Genomic DNA, 27,916 nt, shown 5'->3' with positions numbered 1-27,916 from the left:
TATCCTTTAATTATATCACGAGACAAAGTTGTGACTCAAATCATTGAAGAATAACAAATGATCATCTAAAAGTGTATATGGATTATCTTAATTTATCATCGCTATGAGACAAGTTACGATTGTACATTAGAATGATTTGCAAATTACTATAATTATACGTATATGATAACAATGCCTAGCATTGATTTTACACTTTGATATAATCAAAACTGATAAACCACCGTAAATAATCGTTTATTGTTGTGATTTAAACGTGTGCGATGATATAATATTGTGTCTACATTGTAGACACAATGTTGTCCAACACAACATATAAGAAGTAAAAAATAATAAAAAATAATTACATTGACAGTAGCTGTTTGTCAGGCAGCACGTTGAGTAGTTTCATATTATTGTTCTCTCCCATTGCAATCACACCTATTCATACGAAGCATTTTCACAATGAAGAGTTTACTCTTTGTGCTTTTATCTTTTATGATCGCAAACAATGATGCAAGACAGCAGGTAAACAAAATAACATTTTTTTTCTTAATATATTTATTTATACTTGAGGAAAACGTTAGCTATTTTGACATCCTATTTGAATCCCTTCAAATTTGATGTTTAAAAAACTTGAATATGAAATTTTTCAACATAATATAAAATCAAAATTCCCTATACATGTGCACCAAGGCTATATTTACGTATAGTATTTAACTACGTATATTTATATATATATACACATGCATATGCATACATAAAATAAAAAGTGTATTATTATATTTATTTATATATCTAGCCAGTTTTATTTTAGTCTAGAAAAAGAAATCAACAGATGATGTCACTCTTATCATAACCTTAAATTAGCAAAACTACCTACAGTGTGAAACCTAGGATACTTGCTATTTAATTGCAGATATTGCCTTAATTTGATTTATGATTTAACCTAACCACTACGATGTTTACAATTTGGCAGATTTTATTCGTACAAAGTTTATTTGCCATTTCTATGACAAATTTAAATATACCTACATATTTGACTGGAATCCAACCGGTTTAAAAACAATGACCATTTAAAATATACAATCACTTAAATTATTCCCTTATCAATATGTATAGTCTACCGCTTGGCTGTCGTTGTTTATAAATTTTATGGCCATTTCCAATATCGCTATTCATTTTTATCGAAAAATTTGTGCATACAGCAACACGGTTTGACCTTTCAAATTATGATTGGTCCAACCTGCTGATGATTTCGCTGTCATTTTTATTACATCAATTAATTATCAAAAATAATTTAATGCACATATTTATTTATATATACATATATAGGGCTGCCAGACGTCCCGGTTTTTCCGGGATTGTCCCGGTTTCACGCCTCTAATACCGGCGTCCCAAAATGACCTTTCGGTACAGTCAAATGTCTTGGTTTTAGATAACTGCTTATTGACCTCTCATTGTTCAGAAATTCCAACCCCCCCCCGCAGTTGCGAATCTGCAAAAAAAATCATGAATCTCAATCTCCCGTGGATCCACATCCATGGTTAAAAAAAGCGAGATTGAAAAAATCAACGTTTTTCTCAATATTCTTTGGCAATATATAATTTATTTCATCTAATATTAAAATAATAATAACTAAATAAACTGGGAAAAAAAGAAAAGAAATAATAGTTCATAAAAGAAAGGACCTTATATGAAATTGGTCAAATTTACGCTTTTTACAAGGTTTTTTATCATTCTTGTAATATCTGTGCCGATGTATGTATGTACCTTCTTTAATTATTGTTTTATTTTATATTTATTTAATAAGACTAAAAAGCCCCAGCGCCCAAATCTTTTGTAAAATGTAAAAAAGACTCGAGAACTCGGTTCCGTGATCGAGATTTTAGTGACTTGCACGATATCCATAATTAACCCTTACAATTCATGACCTAGTGCTTTCATAAGATCTTGTTTATTATTTTTTCAATTTGAATGCCCCCACCCCTGGCCATTTTCTAGGTCTCCTAATTTGGGTTTCAGTATTTAAATAAATAAAAATTAATTTCAGATAGCCATGTTGAAGAAACGAGTTTGTACGTTTACATATGAGTTAAAAAAGTAATTTTCTTTAATAAAAGCAATGTTCATTGATGTTTATATGTAAAAGTGAATTCTCTATATCGTCGGGAATACGCGACTGTGCCGTTTGTTGAAATAGATTATTTGCATACATATTATATATCAGTTACACGAGATAATATTGTGGAGGCGAAAAAGGGGATCTGTTTGTGTTGCATTTCACATTTTTTTCAGGAAAAAAAACAAATCTTTAATATGATACGAAAATAGGTGTGCAAAATTAAACTCAATCTAGAGTAAATTAACATAAGACTGGTTTATCAGGGATTGGTATGCTCGATCTTTTAACAAATTAATAATACACCTCTCTATTATCCAGACCAATGTCCAAAATGTTTAAATTTGTAAATATGCTGTAATATATTTGTAAATATATTGTACTGGTTTTACTACACGACCACCACTTATTCTAGGAAAAATAACTTTTTCATAATGTGAACAATATTAATGAAGCTGAATATTAATTAATCTTTTATCCTTCATTTATCTATGTATGTATGTCATTTTTCTGATGCGTTGTAAACATATACATAAATTTATTCAATTAAGAACTTTTAAAAAGTAAAACGCATATAAAAAAAAAGTTTTTTAAAAAAATACCTCTTCTATACATAATTTGTATATAAAATTATTATTTTGAATAAAAATGCCAATAATTTTATTTTACTACTGCCATCTATGTATAAAATTAATTACTACGAGACTTCAACGAGATTAAAAATTTTCGGGCTTGTTTCGCTTCTTAAACGATATTTTATCTCTATCGTAATGGCGGAGGATCCATTTACTTGTATTGATGACCAAAATGAGCAATATGGCAAAGTATGAAAACGATCGGATAAGAGGCAAACTTTTTCCTGAATTGTAATCGTTAGTGAAACGTAAAGGAGGTATGTAAAAACAAAATAATTTTTACTTCACCTTGTTCTTATAGTCAACTGCAGAATCACTTGAATATATTGCTGCCGTCGTTGAATATCATCCGTTTAGAGGAAATTCCTTTGATGCCGTTCAAAGAAATTTGGAAAATTATCTTGAAATCATCAATAACGCTTCGGCTGAGGTATTTATATACAGAATCAGACTTTTATGTATCCTACAAATTAATTGTTATGTTATATACATATTACACATGTTATTATGTGATTTGTTTTTAGTCAGTTGATATAATTGTATTTCCTGAAGCGACGCTCAATAGAGATTGGGAATTTGGTGTATCAACTAAATTTTCAGCTGTCAGAGTGCCGCCGGAAGCAGAAAATGCTATTCCATGTGGGAAAAAGGATGAATATTCAGAAGTATAAACATTATATGTATATTAAATCGTTGAAAAGATTTTGTAATATTTATAGAAACAATTAATTTATAATCATATTTAATTAGATTTTAGATCAACTGTCTTGTGCTGCTTCGAGTGAAAAAATGTATATTGTTGTAAACGTCGCTGAAATTGCCAATTGTACTGACACATCAAATAAAAAATGTAAAGAAGGCGAAGACATATTTTTCAATACAAATGTTGTTTTTGATCGTAGTGGCAAGATAATCTCAAGGTAAAATCTATACTAAAGCAAAATGCTGTGATATAATTCAATAATTCATAATTAATATAATTTATAATTCAATAATATTTTAATAAGTGATATATATTTTAATTTGTTGCTTGTATAAATCTTATATACACATTTTAGATATCGAAAAATAAATCTTTTCGGAGAAGCTGGTTTCACAGAATCGCTCGACAAAGCTTTAGGTATCTTTGACACTGATTTTGGTGTGAGATTTGGTCACTTTATTTGCTTCGATTTGATGTTTCAACAGCCCGCAGTTCAAATAGTGGAAAAGGAAAATATTACAAACGTTGTATTTCCTACTATGTGGTTTTCGGAACTTCCATCTCTAACTGGTGAGATAAAATTTAAATCTACTGAGTTACCCAATGAAGTCTACTTGATTATTATATGTACAAGCAATAATATTATATGTATTTTAACCGTTTGCCCGTGGCCGTCTTCTATGGAAACTTTGGGCGACAAGTCTGTAGCGCGGCTGTCTTCCATAGAATTTCTAAACTTTGCACGGGATTTTGAGGCTTATATGCGCCTATTTCAACTGTTTTATGGTTCAAAATTGGTTGAATATATTACTGAGAGTTGAACGCCATCTATTCAATTTGCTTAAAATGAATATATACCAGTGAAAACTAGTTTTTTGTGGAACCATACTGAAACCTCGTTTATGTGACGTCACGTCTTCATGATTCACGTCACGTCGAATGATTATTTGACAATTAATCCAAAACTACGAGATATATTATGTATTTTATTATTTAAAATAATACTTTATGTGTTAATTAACATATCTAGTTACTTGAGTAAATATTAAAATCTGTATTTAAGGTCGAAAACTCGATTGCCAAATTCGCGAAAAAGGTGCCGCGTACAGGGCTTGTTCGCTATATTTATTGCCGCGGGCAAAGGGTTAAAGAAGCTGAGTAGTTATACATATAAATACATATTTCCATTCAATTAATTTCTCTGAAAATACAATTAATATGTCTTAATTAAAGTTAACTTATATATACTTACATATTATTAAATAAAGTAATACGAAAAGATTTCCAATACTACTGTTAGATTTCCAATAAATTTAAATGTCTACAAGCCTTTATTTATTCATTTAGATCTGCTTGCTCAATAGTAGCTACTCTTTCAGGTATCAGACTCAATGATTGAAATATTTGATTCTGTTTATACAGATGGAAAAAATTGTATTCATATATGTACATATGTAGGAAGTCTGTTATTATTGTTCAAATGGTACTCAAGAAATTCAATAGATGTCTTTCTAAATATGTAACTGTAGACTTAATTTTATCTTTATAATTTGTAATATATATGCATAAGTAATTTAGTTTCTTTATGGCATACTTATACATAATATAAAAATGCTTTTATTGTTTTTATTCAGCTGTCGAAATTCAAGAAAGTTGGGCAGCAACACACAACGTAAACTTTTTAGCAGCTGGCGCAAATAATCCCCATATCGGCAGTACCGGTAATTAATATTATATTTTGAATTCAACTTCTCTTAATCTGATTCAGTCGGATCGTTAAATCGTTTAATTTATATTTGCAGGAAGTGGAATATACTCTGGAAAATTTGGAGCATTAAATTCAACCATGAACGGACTGGAAAGAACTGAAGTATTGATATCCAAAGTCCCAAAGATTCCCAAAATCAACAATTCTGTAAAATCTAACATCAAACCAACGGATGTTCCCAAAATTATTTCAATGGATAAATTACATTTGACTTCCTACAATATGAAAATGTATCAAAGTGAACTTATAAATGTGACATTAGAACATCAAACTATAAATTTAACACATGGTAACATGTCGTGCGAGTTTAAAATTACCATAAATAAAAATTTCATTTCCAAAAATAAGGTATGTTGAGATACTTTTAACCTTATCTTCATATTTTAAATGTATTACTAACTCTAATAGTGTATTTTTACTATTTAAGGATGCTTCAAATCACTATATTTACAGGGTGGTAATATTTGAAGGTGTTAGATCTTTCGATTATAAAAATGGTGGTGTCAATGAATGTCTGCTCGTGGCTTGCACTTCAAATGAGTTATCCTCATGCGGTCATAGGTAATTTTTGTTCATTAATAATATTAGGAATCTAAATATTACAATTTAAATATACGCTAATTCCAACGTGGTATTTTTTCCAGATTTGAAAACTATTCCGAAATTAAATCTATAATAGAAATTTCCAGTATTGAATTGACGGCCACTGTTTTAAAGCCAGTGTACAATAGTACGACGCAAGCTATGAATTCGGCATATTACCCGGTCACATTAACAACAGCTATAATGCCTTTGAATAGACAAGAAGTTATGTTTGCGACATCATCAGACAATGAATCTGATAAACACATTATTAAAATGACAATGAATTCGCCACAATCAGAATTACTGACGTTTGGTGTTTTCGGTAGGGTTTTCAGCAACGATCATTTGCCAGCCACGGATAAAGTAATTGGATCAAATCATTTGATAAGTTATTTAACTTTGATGTTAGTTTTGTTACCAATTTTGTCTTATTTGTCCAGATGGTAAAATATGTTATTGAATGAAGTATTGTCACAAAACTTATACGTATTTCACTTTTTAATAAAATATAGAAACTTCTGTTTGTTGTTTATTTAAAGTATTGAAAGTGCTTAATTAAAATTTAACATACAAAATATAAATTATTTTTGATAAATTAAGATATTAACAGGTCAATTTCAATGTCAACTACATAAATATTTTTATTTGATAATAACACCTACAAATTTCATAATTTTGTTTTTTTCTGTGTCGTAATAAAGTTTATCTCTAAAAATATTATTTGCCATTTCAAGATACGACTATTATTGATTAAAATTAAAAATTAAAAATTTACACAGTATAATAAAAAAGTTCTGAATAATATTTCTAGGTTTATTCATCCACAATGAGTATGTCCTTTGTCTTCTGAAATAAAATCAATATAATTTGATAGCCGTAATATAACAATAAAGAGAACACTTGTGATTATACATATACAAATAAGGTCATTCATAATTTCTCATAGCAACATAAACATGGGAATCATAATCGGCTTTCTGATAGATAAGCCTCTTACTCGTAAAAATTTAGCTCTGTCGAAAAATTTCTCTCATGGTTCACTAAAAAAAAATTCGTGCATGCTAGCTAATACTAGTTTTGGTTTATTGACACGGTTGCAATTAAATGGAGCAATAAACGTTATCTGGCTAATATTTGGCCTATATTTCATAAATTTTATATCGAGAATATATATAAAACACTTCAAATTATACATACATAAATAAAGTGAAAATTTTAACTACTATTATTGGTATTTAAATTCTTGTGAATTTTACTATAATAAAAATAATTCCCACCATTGTCAGCAAATTCTCAACATATAAATATGTACATATTTCAAAATTTTAATAGATTGAAATGAAGAGTCACTATTCATTTTCAAGATCAAATATGTACTGAATCTGTTGAAAGTCATAATTTATTGTTTTTCGCCATTGACATTTTGAATCAAGTTCTAACCGGTTAATACAATCAAATGAAACTGGATCAAAGAAGATATTATTTACAGCTGGCCGATATATATCTTAACACAAACTTGAATTGTTGTGTAATTATATCATTGCACAAACAATTTTTTAACGTCCAATCATATAATATGCTCCGTATTTAAAAATATGTACTACTATTTTATGTCTTGTGAGAATATTACATGTTTAAAATAAATATACCGAAATTTATTTTATATTCCTCATATTTACAGTAATTTTTGATTTTATTATCGCGATATTCGTATTTACACTTAATGATTTGAGCTACAATGCCTTAACCCGAGCACGTCAACGATAGTTCAGTTGGGTTATCAAATGTCATATATAATAATTTTGAAACGAGAGTTCATCATAATTGATTCTGTGTATAACTATGATATTTTTTTTAAATTGCAATATCAAAACCGCACAAAGAATTCACAACGATTGTACAGTTATGTAGATACCTATTTATCGGTATATCGAATGGCAAAGGCAATTATCTGATTTCCAATTGAATATGCCTGTATAATTATTTTTTCCTTTCACTTTTAGTAACAGATCATTTATGTAACTTTAATATAAAACATACTTTTAAACGAATATATTGTAAACAATTTTTTTTATTTAAAATTTCATGCAATTTATTTTTACTACTTTCTCCATTGATAAGAACACTGTGATTGGTTTAAAACTTCTACTATAACAAATCGTACTATTTTTTAAATAATTCTTTTATTGCATGAAAACTATGACCAATTAGTAATTATAAACTAAATTAAATACATTTTTGAAATCGGAAAAGTAGAAGAAAGATAAATAATGTTGTTTTTTTTATCTTTCTATTTTTTCTCAATTTCAAAAATATAGAAAAAATCCAAAACTTTGATGATTTTTGTTTAGTGAGACAATTGTTATAAAGGTACAAAGTATTATATTTTTTTTATAATAAGTATTGAATACTTCACCGAAGTATGTACATACATACATACATACCAGTCTCGGAAGGCAAAGATCGAAAATCGAAAGATCTTAAGTCGAAAGATAAAAAAAAAGGGTGCATGGTAAACGGTACATACTCACTTAATTTGCGCGAGCAGGATGCAACAGGAACAAGAGGAACAGGCTTTTCCTCCCGTATTAATGTGCGCGCGCAGAATACGGGAGGAAAAGCCTGTTCCTCTTGTTCCTGTTGTATCCTGCTCGCGCAAATTAAGTGAGTATGTACCGTTTACCATGCACCCTTTTTTTTATCTTTCGACTTAAAATCTTTCGATTTTCGATCTTTGCCTTCCGATATTTGCGTTTTCGGTAATTTCACATTCCGGCCCGTGAGGTAGACCCATACATACATATGCAGGGTCGCCAAGAGCAATCCGGGTCCCTGGGAAAAATAATTCTGGCCCTTATGACAGACTAAAACAGTATTTAACTATTCATAAGAATATAACGTTTTAAAACTTAACTAGTTATACAGCCCGAATAGCTATTTTTATTTTTGTAAGAAATTTATTTAAGGATAAATATCCAGTAGAACCTCGATTATCCGGACTAATTGGGGATGAAGGTAGTCCGGATAATGAAAAATCCGGATAATCGAAAAAAATACAATTGACAGGGAAAGATGTGTACATTCAGTATGAATAATTTTTATTTGTCTACCTTTACATATAAAATAACATGAAGATCAATATTAAATTATTCTTTATTAAGAAATTCAATTATGGATTTTTGCTCGAAGTTAGCTAGTCTTTTTGAAGCTGCCAAAACACGAATACTTTTCATATAATAATGGACCAGATATTGGCTGTCCAGACGATCGTCTTTGAATGAACCACATAAAAAATACACTCTTCGACTTCTTCATATCCTGATTTTTTCGTAACCTAAGAATCAGTAACCTTCATAATTTTGTAACATTGTTTTTTATATCCGAGATCGTTGATGTTCAAACACCATGTTTATTTGACAAAAAACGTCCTAAGACACCGCTTTTTAAAGCATTGATTATATCTAATTTGTCTTTTAATGATAATACAACACGTTTTCTTTTCTATATTGGTAATATTAAAAATTAATATTGAAATCACGATCAAATTTTCAAGAAACAAACTAGTATTGAATTTTGAAGACAACTGACTCATTTCTCCGTCTTATTTTCAAATTTTTATGTTATGAATTTCAAAGCAGCAAAATCGTAAAATTTGTATTCGTTTTCAATAATCCGGATAATCGAGATTCTACTGTAATACATATGTATAAGATAAATCGAATCTTAACATTGTTAGTACCATGAAAATTTTCAATAGGTTGATCCTTGGAAATATCTATTTTTACATACCTCTTATTTAAACATTTTTAACAATACATAGATCGAACTAGTTTATGATTAAGATTTTATTAAACCATATTTTCCCAAGAACAGTATATTTTTCCTAAACTACGTTACTTTAATACTAGTATATATATCTTCAAGATCATTATTTGCAAAAACTAAATAAACATAGCATTTTTAAAGAACAATTTTGTTTTACGTACTGTTAAGAGGGCTGGACACCAGCGCCTTGTCCATACAAACGTATTACACTTCTCCCTTCCTCAATTATGGCACTAGAGAAATTATTTTTTAATATGCTATGGATATCTACCATAGACATGTTTCTATCTTTTTATTTTTTTGATTAGTTATTTTTTATAGGAGCTAAGAGCCGCCAAACATCTATAAAATCGCCTCTTTCTTATACCCACGAAAAGAGTCCAGCGTGCTTATTTAACGGTCGATTTAAAAAAAAATACGCACATAACTGCATAGAAAATATCTTTCTCATACTGATGGTGAAATTTTTTAAAAATTGGTCCAGTTTCGGAGGAGAAAATTAGAGAATACGAAACCTCGATTTTGTCGATTTAAAATACGTATTATCTGGTCGAAGCGCAACTGTCGCATTCACTCAATATATATATTGATATATAACTTGTTACCAAACCAATCTTCAGTTACATACTAACTGTATACAAATGATAATTTATAAGAATTACTTTTTTAATGTTATTTTACATTTTTATTGCGTGATTATTTTAATCTTATTCCTAAAATGTGGAAAAAATAATATCACAATTTTTAAAGGTTCGGTGATTACTAGTCAAATGTGAACCAGTCACAGGACAACCGGTCGCTCTCAGTTTTCAATCAGTTTTCTCGTGACCGATTTTAGGGTGTGACCAGTTTTCTCGTGACCAGTTTTAGTATGACGGGTGATCACGTGTGACCGATCTAGAGCGACCGGTTGTCCTGTGACTGATTCACATATGACTAGTAGTCCGTTTACCTTTTTAAAATAGTATGCACATATTTATTGTAAATGGAATGGATCTGATATGAACGACGATTAAAACAAAGTTTTAATTTTATTTTTATTTCCATAACATTGGTGGGTATGTACATGTATTTATATGTATAGAGGAAGCATTACAATATAAAATTTTCCGACGACTGTTATAAATAGGTGAAAACATGTATGGTCCGTTATTTATCGCTTGGCGGTTAGCGTGAACGCACACGTTTTCCTCGTTCCTCATTTCTCATTTGTTTATGAACATTTGAACACATCATCAACAATGCCGCCAATTTCCATAGCTGACGAGGTAAACTTTTATTCAATTGTTTTCAACTACATTGTTTTCATTTCAAATTTTCTAATATTTGTTAATAAAAAAAACGCATGAATAACTTTATAAAATGACACCTGAGTATATTAAATTGTAATGGATACACAAGATAACATATGTATGTGAGAAAAACATAAAATAAACCTGTGATTCGTATATGTATATTTGGAAAATGAAGTAAAATTGACATTGACATTGATTTAGGCGCCAAAGCGTTCGCTGAGAATCGCGCTCATTGGCCAAAGCACCTTCGCTGGCGAGCTTTTCAAACTACTCATCAACGATGGTCACCGAGTGGTCGGAGTTTTTACCGTTCCTGACAAAAACGACCGTGAAGATCCTTTGGGTATTTATCTTGAAATTTTTTAATTTTCCTCAACTTATTTTATTAACATATCTCCTACGGGTCTACCTCACGGGCCCGAAAGTGAAACGCCTGAAAACGCAAATATCGGAAGGCAAAGATCGAAAATCGAAAGATCTTAAGTCGAAAGATAAAAAAAAAAAGGGTGCATGGTAAACGGTACTATGTATATACATATAATATCGATGCGGTGCAAACGATCGAAAAGCGCCAGACAGACTGAACCACAGATTAACGACACGTGTACCTTATGCGTGCGCACTGCTCGCACTTACACTAAGCGAAATCTACCCGAAGTCCCGACATGCCTACCCTGTATACCTTCTGTGTTTCTGATACTTTAGTTCCGATTATTTCCTTATTAAATTATTAAAAACTCGTCAGAAAGATCCAACTCAATTTTAATAATTGCATATGTGCACATCGAAAGGTTACTCGTCATCTGATGTGCAATTTTTCATTCGTGAAGTCGAGAATTGCGTTTAAAGCAGCCATCCAGTTAATGTGTGGTTCAATCTGTCTGCATCAAACCCATATAATATATAGGAGTGGTATGCGGTGAAATTATCTCTCTTTTTGTCATACAGCCTTGTTTAATGTGCGCGCGCAGAATACGGGAGGAAAAGCCTGTTCCTTTTGTTCCTGTTGTATCCTGCTCGCGCAAATTAAGTGAGTATGTACCGTTTACCATGTACCCTTTTTTTTGATCTTTCGAATTAAGATCTTTGTCTTCCGATATTTGCGTTTTCGGGTCCGTGAGAGAGAACGATCTCCTACACAAAATTGTAATCCCCAAAAACGAATTTCCTTTCCCCTTCCCATGTTTTTTGTATTACATAGTTTAATTATTATATTAATAAATACATTATTGACTTTTAATATTTAATTACAGCAACCGTGGCTACTAAATTTAACGTCCCCGTTTTCAAAGTGAAAATGTGGAGAAGCAAAGGGAAAGCTTTACAAGACGTCGTAGAAATGTACAAATCTGTTAGTTTGTCGTTTTAAATGCATATAAAAATGTGGCCATAACTTAATATTTCATATTCATTATAAATATAATTTTAGGTGAATGCAGAACTCAACGTATTACCATTTTGCACTCAATTCATTCCTATGGAAGTTATTAACTTCCCTGCTTATAAAAGCATATGTTATCATCCATCACTTCTGCCGAGGCATAGAGGTGCTTCCTCCATATCATGGTATGTTACTTTAAAATTAATATAATACGTCCAATTTCATTATGAATTTATTGTATTGTATATTTATTACACTTCAGGACACTTATCGAAGGTGATACAGTTGGTGGCTTGAGCATATTTTGGGCTGACGATGGACTTGATACTGGACCAATTTTACTGCAAAAATCTTGCCCTGTTCTACCCGATGATACTGTTGATACTCTTTACAATAGATTTCTTTATCCTGAAGGTAATTCTAAAAGACTTTGATTATTCATATTAATTTCATATGTGGGTAATTGTATTACGTGTTGTTTTCAGGTATAAAAGCTTTATCTCAATCAGTCAATATGATTGCAAATGGAACAGCTCCAAAAATACCACAACCAAAAGAAGGAGCAACATATGATATTGCTCTGTTCAAGCAGGAAACACATATGGTTAGTATCAATTTATTATCTAATTCTCGTCAAACACTGGCGCACCTAAGAGATTCAATCTTAAAGGGACCCGGATTGAATAAGATATTTTTATTTCAAGTATAATCAAATGAATTTAGTCATAAAAAAATATTTAACAAGTAAAATCCAACTGTCTTTTCTTATTAGAAAGCCCTTAATGATTTCAGTTTTGGTTCTTTGAAAAAACTTCTAGCGTTGTTTATTTTTGTATCAATTTACAGATTGATTGGTCGAAAAATGCACAAGATTTACACAATTTCATAAGAGGATTAGATTCCTCACCGGGCGCTTTGACTCTTATGCTACCTCGCACTAATGCTAACAATCTGGACTCGAATGTCAAAAATGGTGATGACAATTTAATTGAAGTACGATTGTATGGTTCTTCGATCTGGAAAAAGGGTGAACCTATCGGTGAACCACTTAATTTCGTCAGTCTTAAAAAATCTGCAATTGTACACAATGATGGATTACTGATTACGGCGCTAGATGGAAGTATGGTATGTTTAATTAGTATAAAAAAATATATATACATATAATTTTCAATAAATTATATTTATACTAATTAATGTACTATTCTTGTATCAACGTGGAAAAAAAAATTTTTTTTTTTCAGATAAATGTTCAAAGACTCAAAGTTAATGGGAAAATGATTGCAGCCAAAAATTTCTTCAAAAGTGGATCTTCTTCTAATAAACTTGAATTAACAAGTGAAGAAAAAGCGTTAGTCGAAGATATTCGTAAAGTGTGGAACTCTATATTAAGAGTAGAGATAGAAAGCGAAACAGATTTTTTCACATGCGGTGCTGGCTCGATGGATGTCGTAAGATTAGTTGAAGAAATCAAAGATCTCGTGCAATTAGAATTACAAAACGAAGACGTGTTCATGAATACCACATTTGATGAATTTTTACAATGCACCATATCCAAACTACGTGGTGAATGTGACAAAAAAGAAATCACTTATGATGCTTGTGAAATGAATGTAAATAAAATTAATATTAAGTTTCCCACACAGTTATTTATTAACGGTGAATTTGTCAATTCGGATAGTGGAAAAACATTAACAATAATTAATCCAAGTGATGAATCCGAAATTTGTAAAGTTCAAAGTGCTTCAGTCAATGATGTAGATAAAGCTGTATCAGCCGCAAAACAAGCGTTTGAAGAAGGAGAATGGTCAAAAATAAGTGCAAGAGAACGAGGACAGCTTCTTTACAAGTATTTTTACATTACCTATGTTTTTATAATATATTTGACTTTTTTCCTAATAAAAATGTATTCTAATATATCCATTCATTTTTTTAATATTACAGATTAGCTGATTTAATGGAACAGCACAAAGAAGAATTGGCTACGATTGAATCAATTGACTCGGGTGCTGTGTATACATTAGCTTTAAAAACTCACATTGGCATGTCCATTGAAACATGGCGTTACTTTGCTGGATGGTCTGATAAAATTCAAGGTTCCACAATACCGATAAGTAACGCCCGACCGAATAGAAACCTTTCATTCACGAAAAAAGAACCAATTGGAGTATGTGCATTAATAACACCTTGGAATTATCCACTTATGATGCTATCTTGGAAAATGGCAGCTTGCTTGGCTGCAGGAAATACCGTTGTCATGAAACCAGCTCAGGTATACTCTCGATGAAAATTTTTTCATGCAAATTTTATGTAATTATACATACATGTATATATAATCTATATATTTTTTGTGAAGGTTTCACCATTAACAGCGCTGAAATTCGCTGAACTGAGTGTAAAAGCTGGATTTCCACCAGGTGTGATAAATATTCTCCCTGGCAGTGGTTCTGTTTGTGGTCAAGCAATGGCTGAGCATCCTCAAATCAGGAAACTAGGCTTCACCGGCAGTACTGAAATTGGTAAGTAATAAAAAAAATCATAATCAATACGGTAAATTACATTTTATCAATTTATAATTTGTCTCATATTATTATAGGACAAATAATCATGAAATCTTGTGCCCAATCAAATATGAAGAAAGTTTCTTTAGAATTAGGTGGAAAATCACCTTTAGTTATATTTGACGATTGTGATCTTGATAAGGCTGTTAGAATTGTAAGGTTTTTTCAATGTTTATTCTATAATTTAGTGCATACATATTTTTGTATCAGTTATACCTATATATTTTATTTTATAGGGAATGTCATCAGTCTTTTTCAATAAGGGTGAAAATTGTATAGCCGCCGGTCGATTGTTTGTTGAAGAATCAATTCATGATCAATTTATCGCAAAGGTACTGGAAGAAACCAAGAAAATGATAATTGGAGATCCACTGAATAGGAGTACTGCTCACGGTCCACAAAATCACAAAGCACATTTAGACAAATTAGTTGAGGTAAATTGAACGAACTACTAATTTATACTGAAATTATGTCAGTTGTAAAAACTATCTTTAATTCTATTTTTACAGTATTGTGAAATCGGTGTTAAAGAAGGAGCTAAATTAGAGCTAGGAGGAAAGCGTGTTAATAGAAAAGGGTATTTCTTTGAACCTACTGTCTTCTCCAATGTTGATGATCACATGTTCATCGCAAAAGAAGAATCGTTTGGACCAATCATGATAATATCCAAATTCAATGGATCGTATGTTTTCCACATCATTTACTTTTTTATTTTTAAAATGGAGTATAAACCATTAAACTATATTTTTTAAATTATAGTGATCTGGATGCCGTGATTAAAAGGGCGAACAACACTGAATTTGGACTTGCTAGTGGAGTTTTTACCAAAGACATATCGAAAGCAATGTACTTTGCAGAAAAAATAGAGGCTGGAACTGTTTTTGTTAATACTTACAATAAAACTGATGTCGCTGCTCCATTTGGAGGATTCAAACAATCTGGTTTTGGCAAAGATTTAGGTAAATCATCGTTTTAATAAATTCTTAATTCCCAAAAAAATACATGATTAAATAACTATAAACATTGTTTTTTCAGGACAAGAAGCTCTTAATGAATACTTGAAAACGAAATGCGTTACTCTCGAGTATTAAAATTTTATATACTTTAAATTTATTTATATGAATACAGTTTTTTTAACATGATTTAAAAATGAAAATATTTTCATGAATGTAACCAAAAAATGGTGAGACAATGTGTAAATTTTTAATATCTAGTCAACAATCTTTTGACACTTACAAGTGTGAAAATTGTAAAAAAAAATGTTTGTATATTTGTAAAAATAAAAATTAATAATTAAATCAAAAAATATTTGTAAAAACTTTAGAATGTATAATGAAACTATTAAAAGTGTATTGATTTTACATTTATTTCCTTTTCTTAAATTCTAAATACATAATTCTGAGGACAGATACCATACATATCTTGTTTCAGTACATTAAATCTTAGATATTTTATTAATATTGGAATTATTTGTGATGTAGACACGCCTAAAGTTTTTAAACCATTCCAATAAGCCTCGTCCCATTGTTCGTATTTAAATGCGTATTCGGCAAAAGTGAGGTTATTTTACCGAAAGCTTCTTGAAAGCATTGTAAGACTTTTCATTTATAGATTTTTGTTTCAAATGTCTGCATATTATCGTAAATACGTGAAATTTGGCAAAAGACAGTGGACGACAAACTAAAGCCATCTAATCTTTAAGCGTGAACTGATGGAATGGTCATTGTAAAAGAGGACCACGATCAAACGTTTAACGACCATTATTTATCACGATAATTTTTAGGTTCGGTGATTACTAGTCAAATGTGAATATGTAATATATATGATAATATTCATATTAAATATTACATACAATTCATAAATATTCAATTGTGGCATCACCGATGCACTGGTCGCAAGAAACCAAGGTATTATGAACCTACATAAGATAGTCAGCCCCTCGCTCTGAAACATTTTCTTTCTGTTCAACTCTTGGACCTAAATACTTCTCCGATCTCAACCACATTTATACTGCCTACTCTTGCTTTCCTCATATAATTTAAATGCTGTTATTTTAATGGTTTGTTCAGATTTGAGATTGAAACATTATTATTTAGAGCCCCTATGTGCGTCCAATGGCGTTCTTATTCGCTGGAAATTGTTATTGGTGCATAAATATTTTTATGCACCAATCTGTTCTTTTATATCTCATCAACTATATGATTTTTTATAAAAATATTACTGTCATCGCAGTATTTTTATCCATCTCATGAGTAATTTGACTGATTTACCGGTTCGGTGATTACTAGTCAAATGTGAACCGGTCACAGGACAACCGCTCGCTCTAGATCTGTCATACGTGATCACCCGTCACACTAAAACTGGTCACACCCTAAAATCGGTCAACCAGTTTTCTCGTGACCGATTTTAGGGTGTAACCAGTTTTAGGGTGTGGCCAGTTTTCTCGTGACCATTTTTAGTGTGACGGGTGATTACATGTGACCGATCTAGAGCAACCGGTTGTCCTGTGACTGGTTTACATATGACTAGTAGTCCGTTTACCGATTTACCACATTAAAATTCAGCAAAGAAAAAGAAAATTTCAATCGACTATGCACACATCAAAGTGCGTGTTACGACCAAACCAGCTGTCTGTTTGACGTTTATTAACTCGATATCGTGGGAATTCGCGTTAAAATGCCTCCAAAAATCCAATATCGGGATGTTTCTCCTATTTTACAGTATTTAAGAGAATTTCTTCTGGGCGTAAGTTATATTTTTATTCCCATGTAGATTTCGAAATCTCACAATTGTAAAACTTATATAATATTTGGTGTCGAGGTTATGTTTAATTATATTTAATAAATTTTATTTGCAGCGAAAATATACCAACGCACTTCGTTTTGATGGCCTCGGAATAGCTGCAAGAACACAACCTCAACCAGTCCTTCCAGATGGGCCCTCACACAAGTTAGTTACCTTCAAATTGGGAAGTTATTGACTTATTACGAACCTTTCAAAAACCCACCCAGCCATTTGCATATTTGTCATCCAAATAAATATACTTTTATACATACCTACCCTCAAACTATCGCTTTAATTTCTTTACAGGGCATCTGCAAATTACTATTATGCACGTGATGCAAGACGAGAAGTCCAGCCTCCAATCGATGTTAACGCAAAGCTTATAGAATCCAGTGACAAAAAAAGGTATGAACTAAACACATATACAAGTTTATTGACACTGCTTTTTTAAATGTCCATTCGATTGAATGTTTATTTCATATGCATTACAGTGAACAGGCCCAAGTTTCCAACAAAATACCTACCCCAGGAAGTGTATTTAGGTGGGATGATCATCACTATTAAAATACTCAATTGGATTTTGAATTATTAAAGTTGTTAGTTCATTTTAAATTATTATTTAAATAAAAAGTACAGAAATAGATATTCCTATTTCACGCTGTGAAAATAAATCTAAATAATTATTTTTGGTTTTTAGTAATAGTTTGTAGTTGAAATCAACAATGAAAATGCTAAATACAAAATAAATTATATTATCTATTATAGATACATTTGAAAATCAATTATTCTATTAATTTTTCTTTGATCCAATCCAAAAATTGTGCCAAATCTGTAAACACAACATAGTGATAGGGATCACAACGATATTCATTCTGTTTGGCCACACTTATTGAAACGAGTCCTCTTAATCTCCATGTTGAAGTTGAATCGTGGTCACTGTTATCTGGAAAAACCATACCGCCACCAGAATCTCCATTGCATACAGACGTACCTAATCAAAAAATCAATACTGTATTAGTTTATTTATGCTAAAGTGCCATGACAGGTCAAAAATCGATACTATAGACATACCCCAGATTTATAAAATTACAAATCATATTCTGCATTATAAAAATGTATGTAATATAACTTTTTACATTCAAACACAAGCATGATATTTGTAACAATCGACATATGCAGACCAGAGAAATGTAATTATAATAGAAGTGGATTTAGGCGTAATGGTGTTGTAAGATTGCGGTATGGCTATCGACATACTTAATTAGTTTCCGCCACAGTCGTGTTTGGTGTGAATTGTGCAATTTTTAACGATGCACTTCCCTATCTTCCAAGTAATATGAACAAATGTTTATCAGACATACGTTGAACACCAAGCACGACTGTGGTGGAAAATAATTAAGTATGGCAATAGCCATACCGCAAGCCACTTCTATTATTACATTTCCCTGATGCAGACTAACTGAATTCGTGAGAAAGATTTGTTGGAACTGTCGCAATATTTAACCCTTTGAGTGCTCACGTATTTTCTGTTGAAAGCTGAAAATTTCGCCAACTTTTCTAACTAGAATTATTTAAAAATCCCATAGAAAGCAGGTATAAAAATTGTAGCTAATCCAAACAAACCGTAGATAACTACCGCCTATAATATATCTTGTAACAATATAAGTCTATTAATGAATGTATTTTTCCAAAACTAGTTCCGTCTTCTTCATTGTTGTTAAAATGTAATGCTCACAATCTAAATGCGAAGCTACAATCTAAAATACTCAGCAGTTAGGGATTTTCATCGGGTAATTCTGCTATGGTTATAAATTCAAAAATTTCAGTGTAAACGAATCTTTATAAACGTTGACAAAGGAATGACACGGATTACACGACCCATGTTCAATGCATTTTTTTTCAATGCTACCTGGAAAAGCCTATCGGATAGCATTCTTGTTTACTTCGTACATGCTCAAAATACAACGCCTATCTGCGTTTTTTAGACCCATGGACTTGTTGGCAAAACGCCGATCGGAGTTGGTCAGCATTCAAAGGGTTAAATGTTGTATAAATTGGTCAATTCTAACATGAGGCAGCAGCTCTGGATTTGTCTGGATCTGGATTCAAATCTTACCAACAGTGATAGACTTACTCGTAATCATTGAGAAAATTGAAGATTTTTTTTTAGATTCTAACCAAGATTTGAATCCATAATCTTTATTAGTGTGCAGTCGCTTAAGGACAAAATCAACCTACCATTTTCAAAACCAGCACAGTATGATTTTTCAGATGTGAAATGACTGTAGAATTCACTAAACGACCAAAGACAGGTTGACTGTTTGACAATCGGCATCTTTACCAACGTCAGATCTTCTGTGACATGTCCATCTTCGTCAAAACCCCAACCTACAACCTGAATATGACACAATAATCAGTATATGTTAAATTATAATTGAAAACCACACTCGACTGTTCAACATACCGTGCCTTCCTTTTCTACAACATACGATAGACCGCTTTCAGACTCTTTCCACAAACATACTGGACGCACGTAAATTGTATAGTCAGACGGTTTATTCAGCTTCAATACTGACACATCGGAGTAGAAATTAGTGGCGTTGTATTCAGGATGAACGAATATTTTTCGCACCTACATACATATATAGTATAATAAAGACATTTAAAACCTATCAATTTTATAATTCATATTCCGTTCATCTCACCAACATTATTTGGACAGCATCCGATGACTTCCTCAAATTATATTTACCGAGGTAAATTGTAAGGGTTTGTGCATTTACTAAACGTGAAGAATTCTTACGAGTAACACAATGTGCTGCAGTAATAACATGAGAAGTTGTAATCAATGAACCGCCACATATATATTTACTATCTACCGTCTACAAAGAAATGTAAAAAATAAACAATACATATGCATATGTAATTACTATCATGTTATGCAAAACATTTTGTAATATGCACATACTTGTGTCTGGTATAGGGCGACATGCCATGGCCATTGCCCGTGGATTGTTGTTTGACCACCGACGACTAACGGAGCTGGTTGAACAGCTACTTTACCGCAAACCTGCAGTAATAATAATTATTATTTAGCTGCCTAAAGCGAACGCAATTCTGTAAAAAAGATCTTTTGAATGCAATGCAAACATAAAATTTGATAATGGCGTAAAACTGCGTATTATTAAATTTTATAAATTTGCTTTTATATTTTATAGAACTGCGTCCAAATTAAACATCTAATATTATTTAATTAATCACAACTGAAAATATATTATACATGTCTATCATATCTAATATATAATTTCGAAAAAACCTTTTTGTATGTATGTTTGTTTGGGTCGTAGATTCTGTAACGATCAATTTAATAAAAAAACAAACGAGTATTCAAATAAATTTATATAAAATGTTTACTATTAGATTAGTCATGTTTAAGCGGTTTATATTACAAATACCGAGCGAAGCCGGGTAAAAACACTAATCATGGGTCTACCTCACGACACCAAAAGTGAAAAGGTCGAAAAAGCAAATATCGGAAGGCAAAGATCGAAAATTGAAAGATCTTAAGTCAAAAGATCGAAAAAAAAGGGTGCATGGTTAACGGTACTATGTATATATAATATATATATATATATATATCAGTGGCATGCTGTGAAATTATCTCTTTTTTTGTCATACAGTCTTGTTTAATGTGCGCGCGCAGGATACGGGAGGAAAAGCCTGTTCCTGTTGTATCCTGATCGCGCAAATTAGGTGAGGATGTACGACGGGGGGAGAGAGACTTTTGCCGCACGCCACTGATATTGGTCTCCGTGACGAGACAGGATGTTAAATTACAGAAAACGCAAATATCGGAAGGCAAAGATCGAAAATCGAAAAATCTCAAGTCGAAAGATCAAAAAAAAAAATGGTGCATGGTAAACGGTACATACTCACTTAATTTGCGCGAGCAGGATACAACAGGAACAAGAGGAACAGGCTTTTCCTCCCGTATTAATGTGCGCGCGCAGAATACGGGAGGAAAAGCCTGTTCCTCTTGTTCCTGTTGTACCCTGCTCGCGCAAATTAAGTGAGTATGTACGTAAGTATGTACCGTTTACCATGCACCTTTTTTTTTGATCTTTTGACTTGAGATCTTTCGATTTTCGATCTTCGCCTTCCGATATTTGTGTTTTCTGTAATTTAACATTCTGTCTCATCACGTAGACCCCACTGATATGTATATATACTAACCGTTTTTCATATGTATGCATAGTAAATGAACATTTTCGGTCACCCACTATTCATATATATATATATATATAATATAGCTATTCTGTGTAAGATAACCCTCGTCATACTATAATAGTCGTTTCGGTTCGATATACATATGTACGTCACAGCTAAAACATTGCTAACAATACGTACGAATATAATAACAAAAGAAAAAAGGTTCTATATATATGTATATATACTGTTTGCTACCAATGTTTCCTCTAGGCAAGTCTCCGAGCATTTAGCGCCATATATTGAAAATTTATTTAATTGATTAATTTTTCTAATGGTGTTTTATATTGTTTTTATGTAGGTAGGTAGTAGTTTTTACCATTTTTTTCATATTAAACAATTAAATTAAAGGTATTAGAAAAAATTCTACCACGTGCGGATCGAAGGACCAACACATTTATTTTTATTTAATAACTTAATATGCCAACACCCATGCGATGATATTTTATTGGGTACAACACTAATATAATATATACTTACACGACTGTCTGTATCAGTTTTGGGTAACGGAGTTGGATCAATTTTAGAATCGGCTGGTAGTCTAAAATCACCTTCGAAATAATCATTACTGTGATCTTTTTTCTTCGACGATGAACTTAAATTAGATATACATACAATTAAATTAATGATGATGTGATTGAACTGTGACACAAAAGCCTTTAAACAAAGCAGGTTTAATTGCTTAATACCCACTCGGCATAATCATAATCTTCAGAATCGTATCCATTATTTCGATTGTTCGATGTCCTTGAGGGTTTAGCTGTAGTAGACGTCTGCCGGCGTTGAGGAGTGTAAGCGTTATCCGTTTGGCCACGATTTGAAGATCTTCCGTTGTAACTCACCCTACTTCCACCGTTACTGCAAACGACACATTCATATTCTTGAAAGAATTGATCATTAAATTTGGAATAATTTGCTGTACATAATGAGTTAACCCTTTGAGTGCTGACGTCTTTTCTGTTGAAAGATTTTTGAAAGAAAATTTTGCCAACATTTCCAACCAGAATTATTTAGAAATCCAATAGAAAGCAGGTATAAATTGTAGCTAATCCAAACAAACCCTAGATAACTACCGCTGAGGATTTAGAGTTTTGTATAAAGGTGTGTTAAGACTCTCTAATATATCTTGCAACTATATAAAATAAACAAAAGTCTATTAATGAATGTATTTTTGCAAAACTAGTTCCATCTTCTTTATTGTTGTTAAAATGTAATGCTCACAATCTAAAATACTCAGCAGTTAGGGATTTCCATCGGGTAATTCTGCTATGGTTATAAATTCAGAAATTTCGGTGTAAACCAGTCTTTATAAACATGGACACAGATTACACGACCCATGTTCAATGCATTTTTTTAAATGCTACCTGGAAAGGCTTAGCGGGTAGTATTCTTGTTTATTTTTTACATATTCAAAATACAACGCTGATTGGCGTATTTCAGGCTCATGGGGTCGGTCAGCGTTCAAAGGGTTAATGTTTATTTAGTGATTTATATGCATTTTTCTTACTTTACATGAGCATCACCTGTTAATTCATCACGATTTACATAACCATTATTAGAACTTCCCCTTGAATTATTCGGTGGATCATATTGAGTTCCTCTACTTTGTTGATTATTATTATTTGAATTACCATATAGATTTTTGCTACAAATATATTTGTCATAAAACAATATAAAATCCACTTAATTATACACAAAAGAAAACAAAAATTACTTAATATTGCTATTTGCCCCATCCTGCTCTCTGGATGAAGATCTTCCAGTTGATGTTTCGGTATTATAATTGAAACTTTCTCCCCGATTTACATTTGACGTACCAATTGAACTTGTGATACCATTTCTACAATGTATTTAAATGAAATTTCATATGAAACAATACTAATTTAAAGCTCTTATATACATACATATGTACATATATACTTACATTTCATTATAACTATTTAAACGCCTGGTCTGATCCCTATCATGAATTGGCTTGTTATTAGATGAATCATTGGCACCTAATGGGAGTGCTGCATGATTTGTATTATCGTTTCTGTTATTTCTGTTCGGTGTAAAATATTGATTAGTGACCCGGCTTTCTGTCGAAATTGATGGGTGATGTTCATCGGAGCTTTCTGTAGTGGCGGCACAAATTTGTCTACCATTCATCCGTAAGTATTTTACGTTCGGTCGTGTTTCCAATGCATCATAGCTGACTAATATTCTAATTGACATTGTAGTGCCTTTTCTCAGTACTTGATTCTTATTTTCTATTTTGAATTCCATGTTGTTGGAAGTTGAAACATCTCCCAAAGAATTCTGATGTTAATTCAAGAAGGAAATTAAATTAGTTTGAAAAAATTATATACATATCGAAAGTTATATTTTATTTAATCGTATTCACTTACTCCGATAGATTCCGCTGCTCTATCTAGGATAATATCTATCCATAGTCCATACAATGTAACATCACTTCTGACGGATATCGTACCATACCACTTCCCTACCTCTGGCGATGAAGTGTCGTATGTAAATATTTGAGGACATGGAGATTCATGTCTGGTGGATTGATTATCAACGCATGTTATAAATAAAATTATAAATACTATTCCTTTAAACATTGTCGCTGAAAAAAATATGTAAAGGTAATTATAAAATTGGGTAGTCATTATATAAGACATTTGAGTCCACACAAAAATAAACGATAAAAATATTAACTTTTAATAAAAAATCAATTGAGACTATGATTATTAATCGTTTTGAACTATTTAATTCTGCCTCCAACTAGCCACTGTTAGTACTAAATAGACTGCTTATATTCGTACAGAGAAAACTCATAAATTTGAAACAGTCAAAATATTATATTATCGTTTGGATATCAGAGAAATGTAATATTAATAGAAGTGGCTTTAGGTGTTATATTGTTGTCAAGTGACACTCTGTCCACGGACAGATCTAAATAATTTTAGCATCAGTCGTATTTGACGCTCAGTGCTCGACGTATGTCCGATAAAAACTTCTCTGTTTGTTTATATTACTCGCAAGATGGGCAAGCATCAGTAAAAATTCCACAATACATTCAAAAACACACAATAAACAACATGGGATACATTTTTATAAGTAAATTGATCCGATTGTATTCTGTGCGATGTAGCATATTTATAGAGACGTACCGCAAAAAATTGACAACAATTATTTATTCGTAAGGGCCCCTCTATTCTTACTACATCTCTCTGGTTTGGAGCCTCTTCGCAATTGCATATACACAATCTCTACATTTCCTATGCAATTAAATAAAATTATTACAAAATTTTCGTTTTGCCAAGGTGGTCGCAAGATTGTTATCAGATCTGTGCTCATTTCCATAAGAATTATCAATTCTTATTTGCACATTTACTTCTCAATTATAAATAATGTGTGCGTCATCAACAACCAATGCATTAATGTACGCACTTATTAAATGGTAACAATCGTAGTTTTATCCGCAACTCATGCGAATACTAATTTTTAGTTGTAATTTGTATTGGTATGTGATTTCTGTATTTTAAATTTCAAAATATTTTTAAATAATTTCTAAACAAGAAATAAAATGCATTTTAATAAACAAACGAGTTAATTTCGAAGAAAAATTTTAAAAAATTATAGTTTACTTAAGAATTCGTGTTGAATAAATTACATACATACATAGATATAGAATAACATAGATGAGGCATTGCAAACAAATTCACCTGGAGAAAGCAGTCGAAACAATGGAGAGGTGCGGGGGAAAGGATGAAAAACCATAAAAGCCTTGTGAAAAATTCGAATGTGACCAACCCATGATTTTATATATGTATTTGAGGAATATAAGAAGGTCACAAAACAAAATTCGATATACATACACGTTCACACATAACAGTTAGGGCCGGGCCACACCGCTCAACTCGCGAACAACTTGGTTGAGGGCAATGCATGGAGGTAGATGGGACATCCCACACTCGTCAACTTGTTTGTCGCACACATTTCCATACATTTTTTCGTGTCGCGCAACAACTCGGCCGACAAAGTTGCACGGTGCGGCCCGGCCCTTATGAGAGCTTTTTCGATACAAATTGAGCGCAAATGTAGGGAAACTTACACAAAACAAAAGTTCTTCTTCCAGTTGCCGGATTTTGTTCGATTTTTTTTATTACTTAATATCACTATAATTATCATACACATTAAATATCAAGAAAATAAAAATAATATAAAAGGTCAAAATAAAATAATGAAGTATTGTTTTTGAAAAAAATGCTACTTCCGGTTTAAGAATTCAGACCAAAACCTTATCAGCTCTATGATAGTACATAAAGAACACAAATATAAATTTTCAGCTTGGTACGTTCAAGGGTGTGGAAAGAATCATGACCACAACATTTTTTACTTTTCTCTCACTTCCGGTTTATTAAATTTAGTGATTTTTTTTTATTTTAATCACATTGATACAAGAATTACACTTGAATTTTTTCGTGAAGAGCACACATGTTTAAGGGGTCGAAAAAAATCAACCAAGAGTAAACTGCCACTTCCGGTTGATGGATGCTTACCAAATTTTATACATAACTTGGTATTAAGCTTAAACTTCTAGATATGAAATTTTAGTTCAATAAACCAAAAGCAATCTAAAAAAAACATAAAGCAAATCGATTCTCTGGAATAAAAGTACTACTTCCGGTTCAGATAAAAATATTCAAACATATTGGGGTATAAAAATTATAATTTCTATTTCATGTAAAAAATTTTCAGTCTGGTTCGGTAACGGTTTGGGAGATAATTGAATTAGAAAACTTAAAAAAGAGGACACTTATAAAAGGGGAGGTACAATTTCCGGTCAACTTCACAATTTAAAACAAATTTACGTCGTATCGATAAGAATTTCAGTAACCGATACTAAGTTTCAGTTCGATAGGACTAACGGTGTTCAAAAAATCCCCAAAATACACACACACACATTTTTTCTAGATCATGAAAACGTGATCAGTGATCGATTCTGAGTTCAAACCAGTCAAAATCTTGAGTTCGAATTTTCGCATGATCACAAAACTTCATCTATTGTTACTTACTACGTACATAGACAAAATAAAATGGAAGGAAACCAACAATGTCAATCGATCTTCTTACTTATAAGCAAGCCAGCTACTGAGAATGCACTTTTTTATTGTGTGCACTTTTCAAAATTGATGCAAAGTTTCGAGCGTTAGATTCTATATCTATGCATACATATGTATGCATATTAGAAATCGGTATTGAATAATTTACTTTGGGTAAACTGGCTCAAATACTAATTGAACATGCATTGTATTAATTTCAATGACGTATACAACTCGAAATACATTCACAGAAACATTTAAGATAAGTTTTTATAATTTGAAAGAAATAATAACCAATACTTACTATGTCAAAAAGAGGACTACAGTTCTGTTGTGCTGCGTGACGATTAAATGACCACGAATGTGTACTTCATAAGACATAGCACTGAAGTAAATCCCAAAGGTCAATCAAGTGATAACATCGTCATTAGTGCATCGAGCTATGACTGAATGCATTCTGTTGACCACAACAGACATGCAATGCAAGTCTATTGGCAAACACTACATTCAATTGCACTAATACCAAAAAATGCAAGACTTGATTACATTCTTCACACATTTATGCTAGTTTTCATCATCAATATAAAAAAATTTTAAGCTGCATCGTTCTAATTTTACCATTAAATTGCAAGCATCAGATTCGCATTGAAATACCATGTATATTAATTTTGAAATTCATTTTTTATATTTACTAATTAAAAAATTGGTGCCACAAAGTTCATATTGATTCGTGACGATAACTAATCAATAATATAAAATGGTAAATCCCCGCTCCTCATTCACACTAAGCACATTGAGAACTAGTTGGAAAATACGCTTACGCAATAATGCAATGCATAAATGAATATAAACGTGTTTTTGTGAACTTGATTTTCTTTGTATCACATTTCAATGGAAATGTGTACGTACATAAATATTTATCTGCAAA

General features: G+C 31.6%; 4 protein-coding genes across 4 annotated transcripts; 3 read left to right on the top strand and 1 right to left on the bottom strand.

Moving 5' to 3' along the window:
• Positions 1–189: 189 nt before the first annotated feature.
• On the top strand, positions 190–7,425 carry LOC143920249 (vanin-like protein 1). The gene is made up of 9 exons (XM_077443036.1): positions 190–504; positions 3,035–3,163; positions 3,258–3,398; positions 3,484–3,653; positions 3,792–4,006; positions 5,071–5,157; positions 5,239–5,552; positions 5,632–5,765; positions 5,849–7,425. Exons 1-9 carry the CDS (start codon positions 442–444, stop codon positions 6,234–6,236), a joined length of 1,641 nt encoding a protein of 546 aa, XP_077299162.1. The 5' UTR covers positions 190–441; the 3' UTR covers positions 6,237–7,425.
• A 3,322-nt stretch (positions 7,426–10,747) lies between these two features.
• Positions 10,748–16,327, top strand: LOC143920244 (cytosolic 10-formyltetrahydrofolate dehydrogenase). The gene is made up of 15 exons (XM_077443031.1): positions 10,748–10,882; positions 11,111–11,252; positions 12,163–12,260; positions 12,339–12,475; positions 12,553–12,704; positions 12,776–12,894; positions 13,137–13,415; positions 13,532–14,136; positions 14,232–14,559; positions 14,644–14,806; positions 14,884–15,002; positions 15,085–15,282; positions 15,358–15,530; positions 15,608–15,807; positions 15,884–16,327. The coding sequence occupies exons 1-15, from the start codon at positions 10,856–10,858 to the stop codon at positions 15,937–15,939; spliced, it is 2,796 nt and encodes a 931-aa protein (XP_077299157.1). The 5' UTR covers positions 10,748–10,855; the 3' UTR covers positions 15,940–16,327.
• Positions 16,328–17,131: 804 nt separating this feature from the next.
• On the top strand, positions 17,132–18,885 carry LOC143920243 (NADH dehydrogenase [ubiquinone] 1 alpha subcomplex subunit 7-like). The gene is made up of 4 exons (XM_077443030.1): positions 17,132–17,593; positions 17,706–17,797; positions 17,939–18,037; positions 18,124–18,885. The coding sequence occupies exons 1-4, from the start codon at positions 17,525–17,527 to the stop codon at positions 18,194–18,196; spliced, it is 333 nt and encodes a 110-aa protein (XP_077299156.1). The 5' UTR covers positions 17,132–17,524; the 3' UTR covers positions 18,197–18,885.
• LOC143920242 (uncharacterized) lies at positions 18,415–27,790 on the bottom strand. The gene is made up of 12 exons (XM_077443029.1): positions 27,293–27,790; positions 24,289–24,506; positions 23,823–24,199; positions 23,613–23,738; positions 23,406–23,543; positions 22,592–22,756; positions 22,379–22,493; positions 20,601–20,702; positions 20,338–20,514; positions 20,097–20,264; positions 19,871–20,027; positions 18,415–18,623 (listed from the first exon to the last, which is right to left on the bottom strand). Exons 2-12 carry the CDS (start codon positions 24,499–24,501, stop codon positions 18,415–18,417), a joined length of 1,947 nt encoding a protein of 648 aa, XP_077299155.1. The 5' UTR covers positions 24,502–24,506; positions 27,293–27,790.
• Between the last annotated feature and the right edge of the window lie 126 nt (positions 27,791–27,916).

The sequence above is a fragment of the Arctopsyche grandis genome, chromosome 12 (assembly GCF_051622035.1).
Source record: "Arctopsyche grandis isolate Sample6627 chromosome 12, ASM5162203v2, whole genome shotgun sequence".
NCBI classification, from domain to species: Eukaryota; Metazoa; Arthropoda; class Insecta; order Trichoptera; family Hydropsychidae; genus Arctopsyche; species Arctopsyche grandis.
This window is presented reverse-complemented; position numbering and strand designations above follow the sequence as displayed.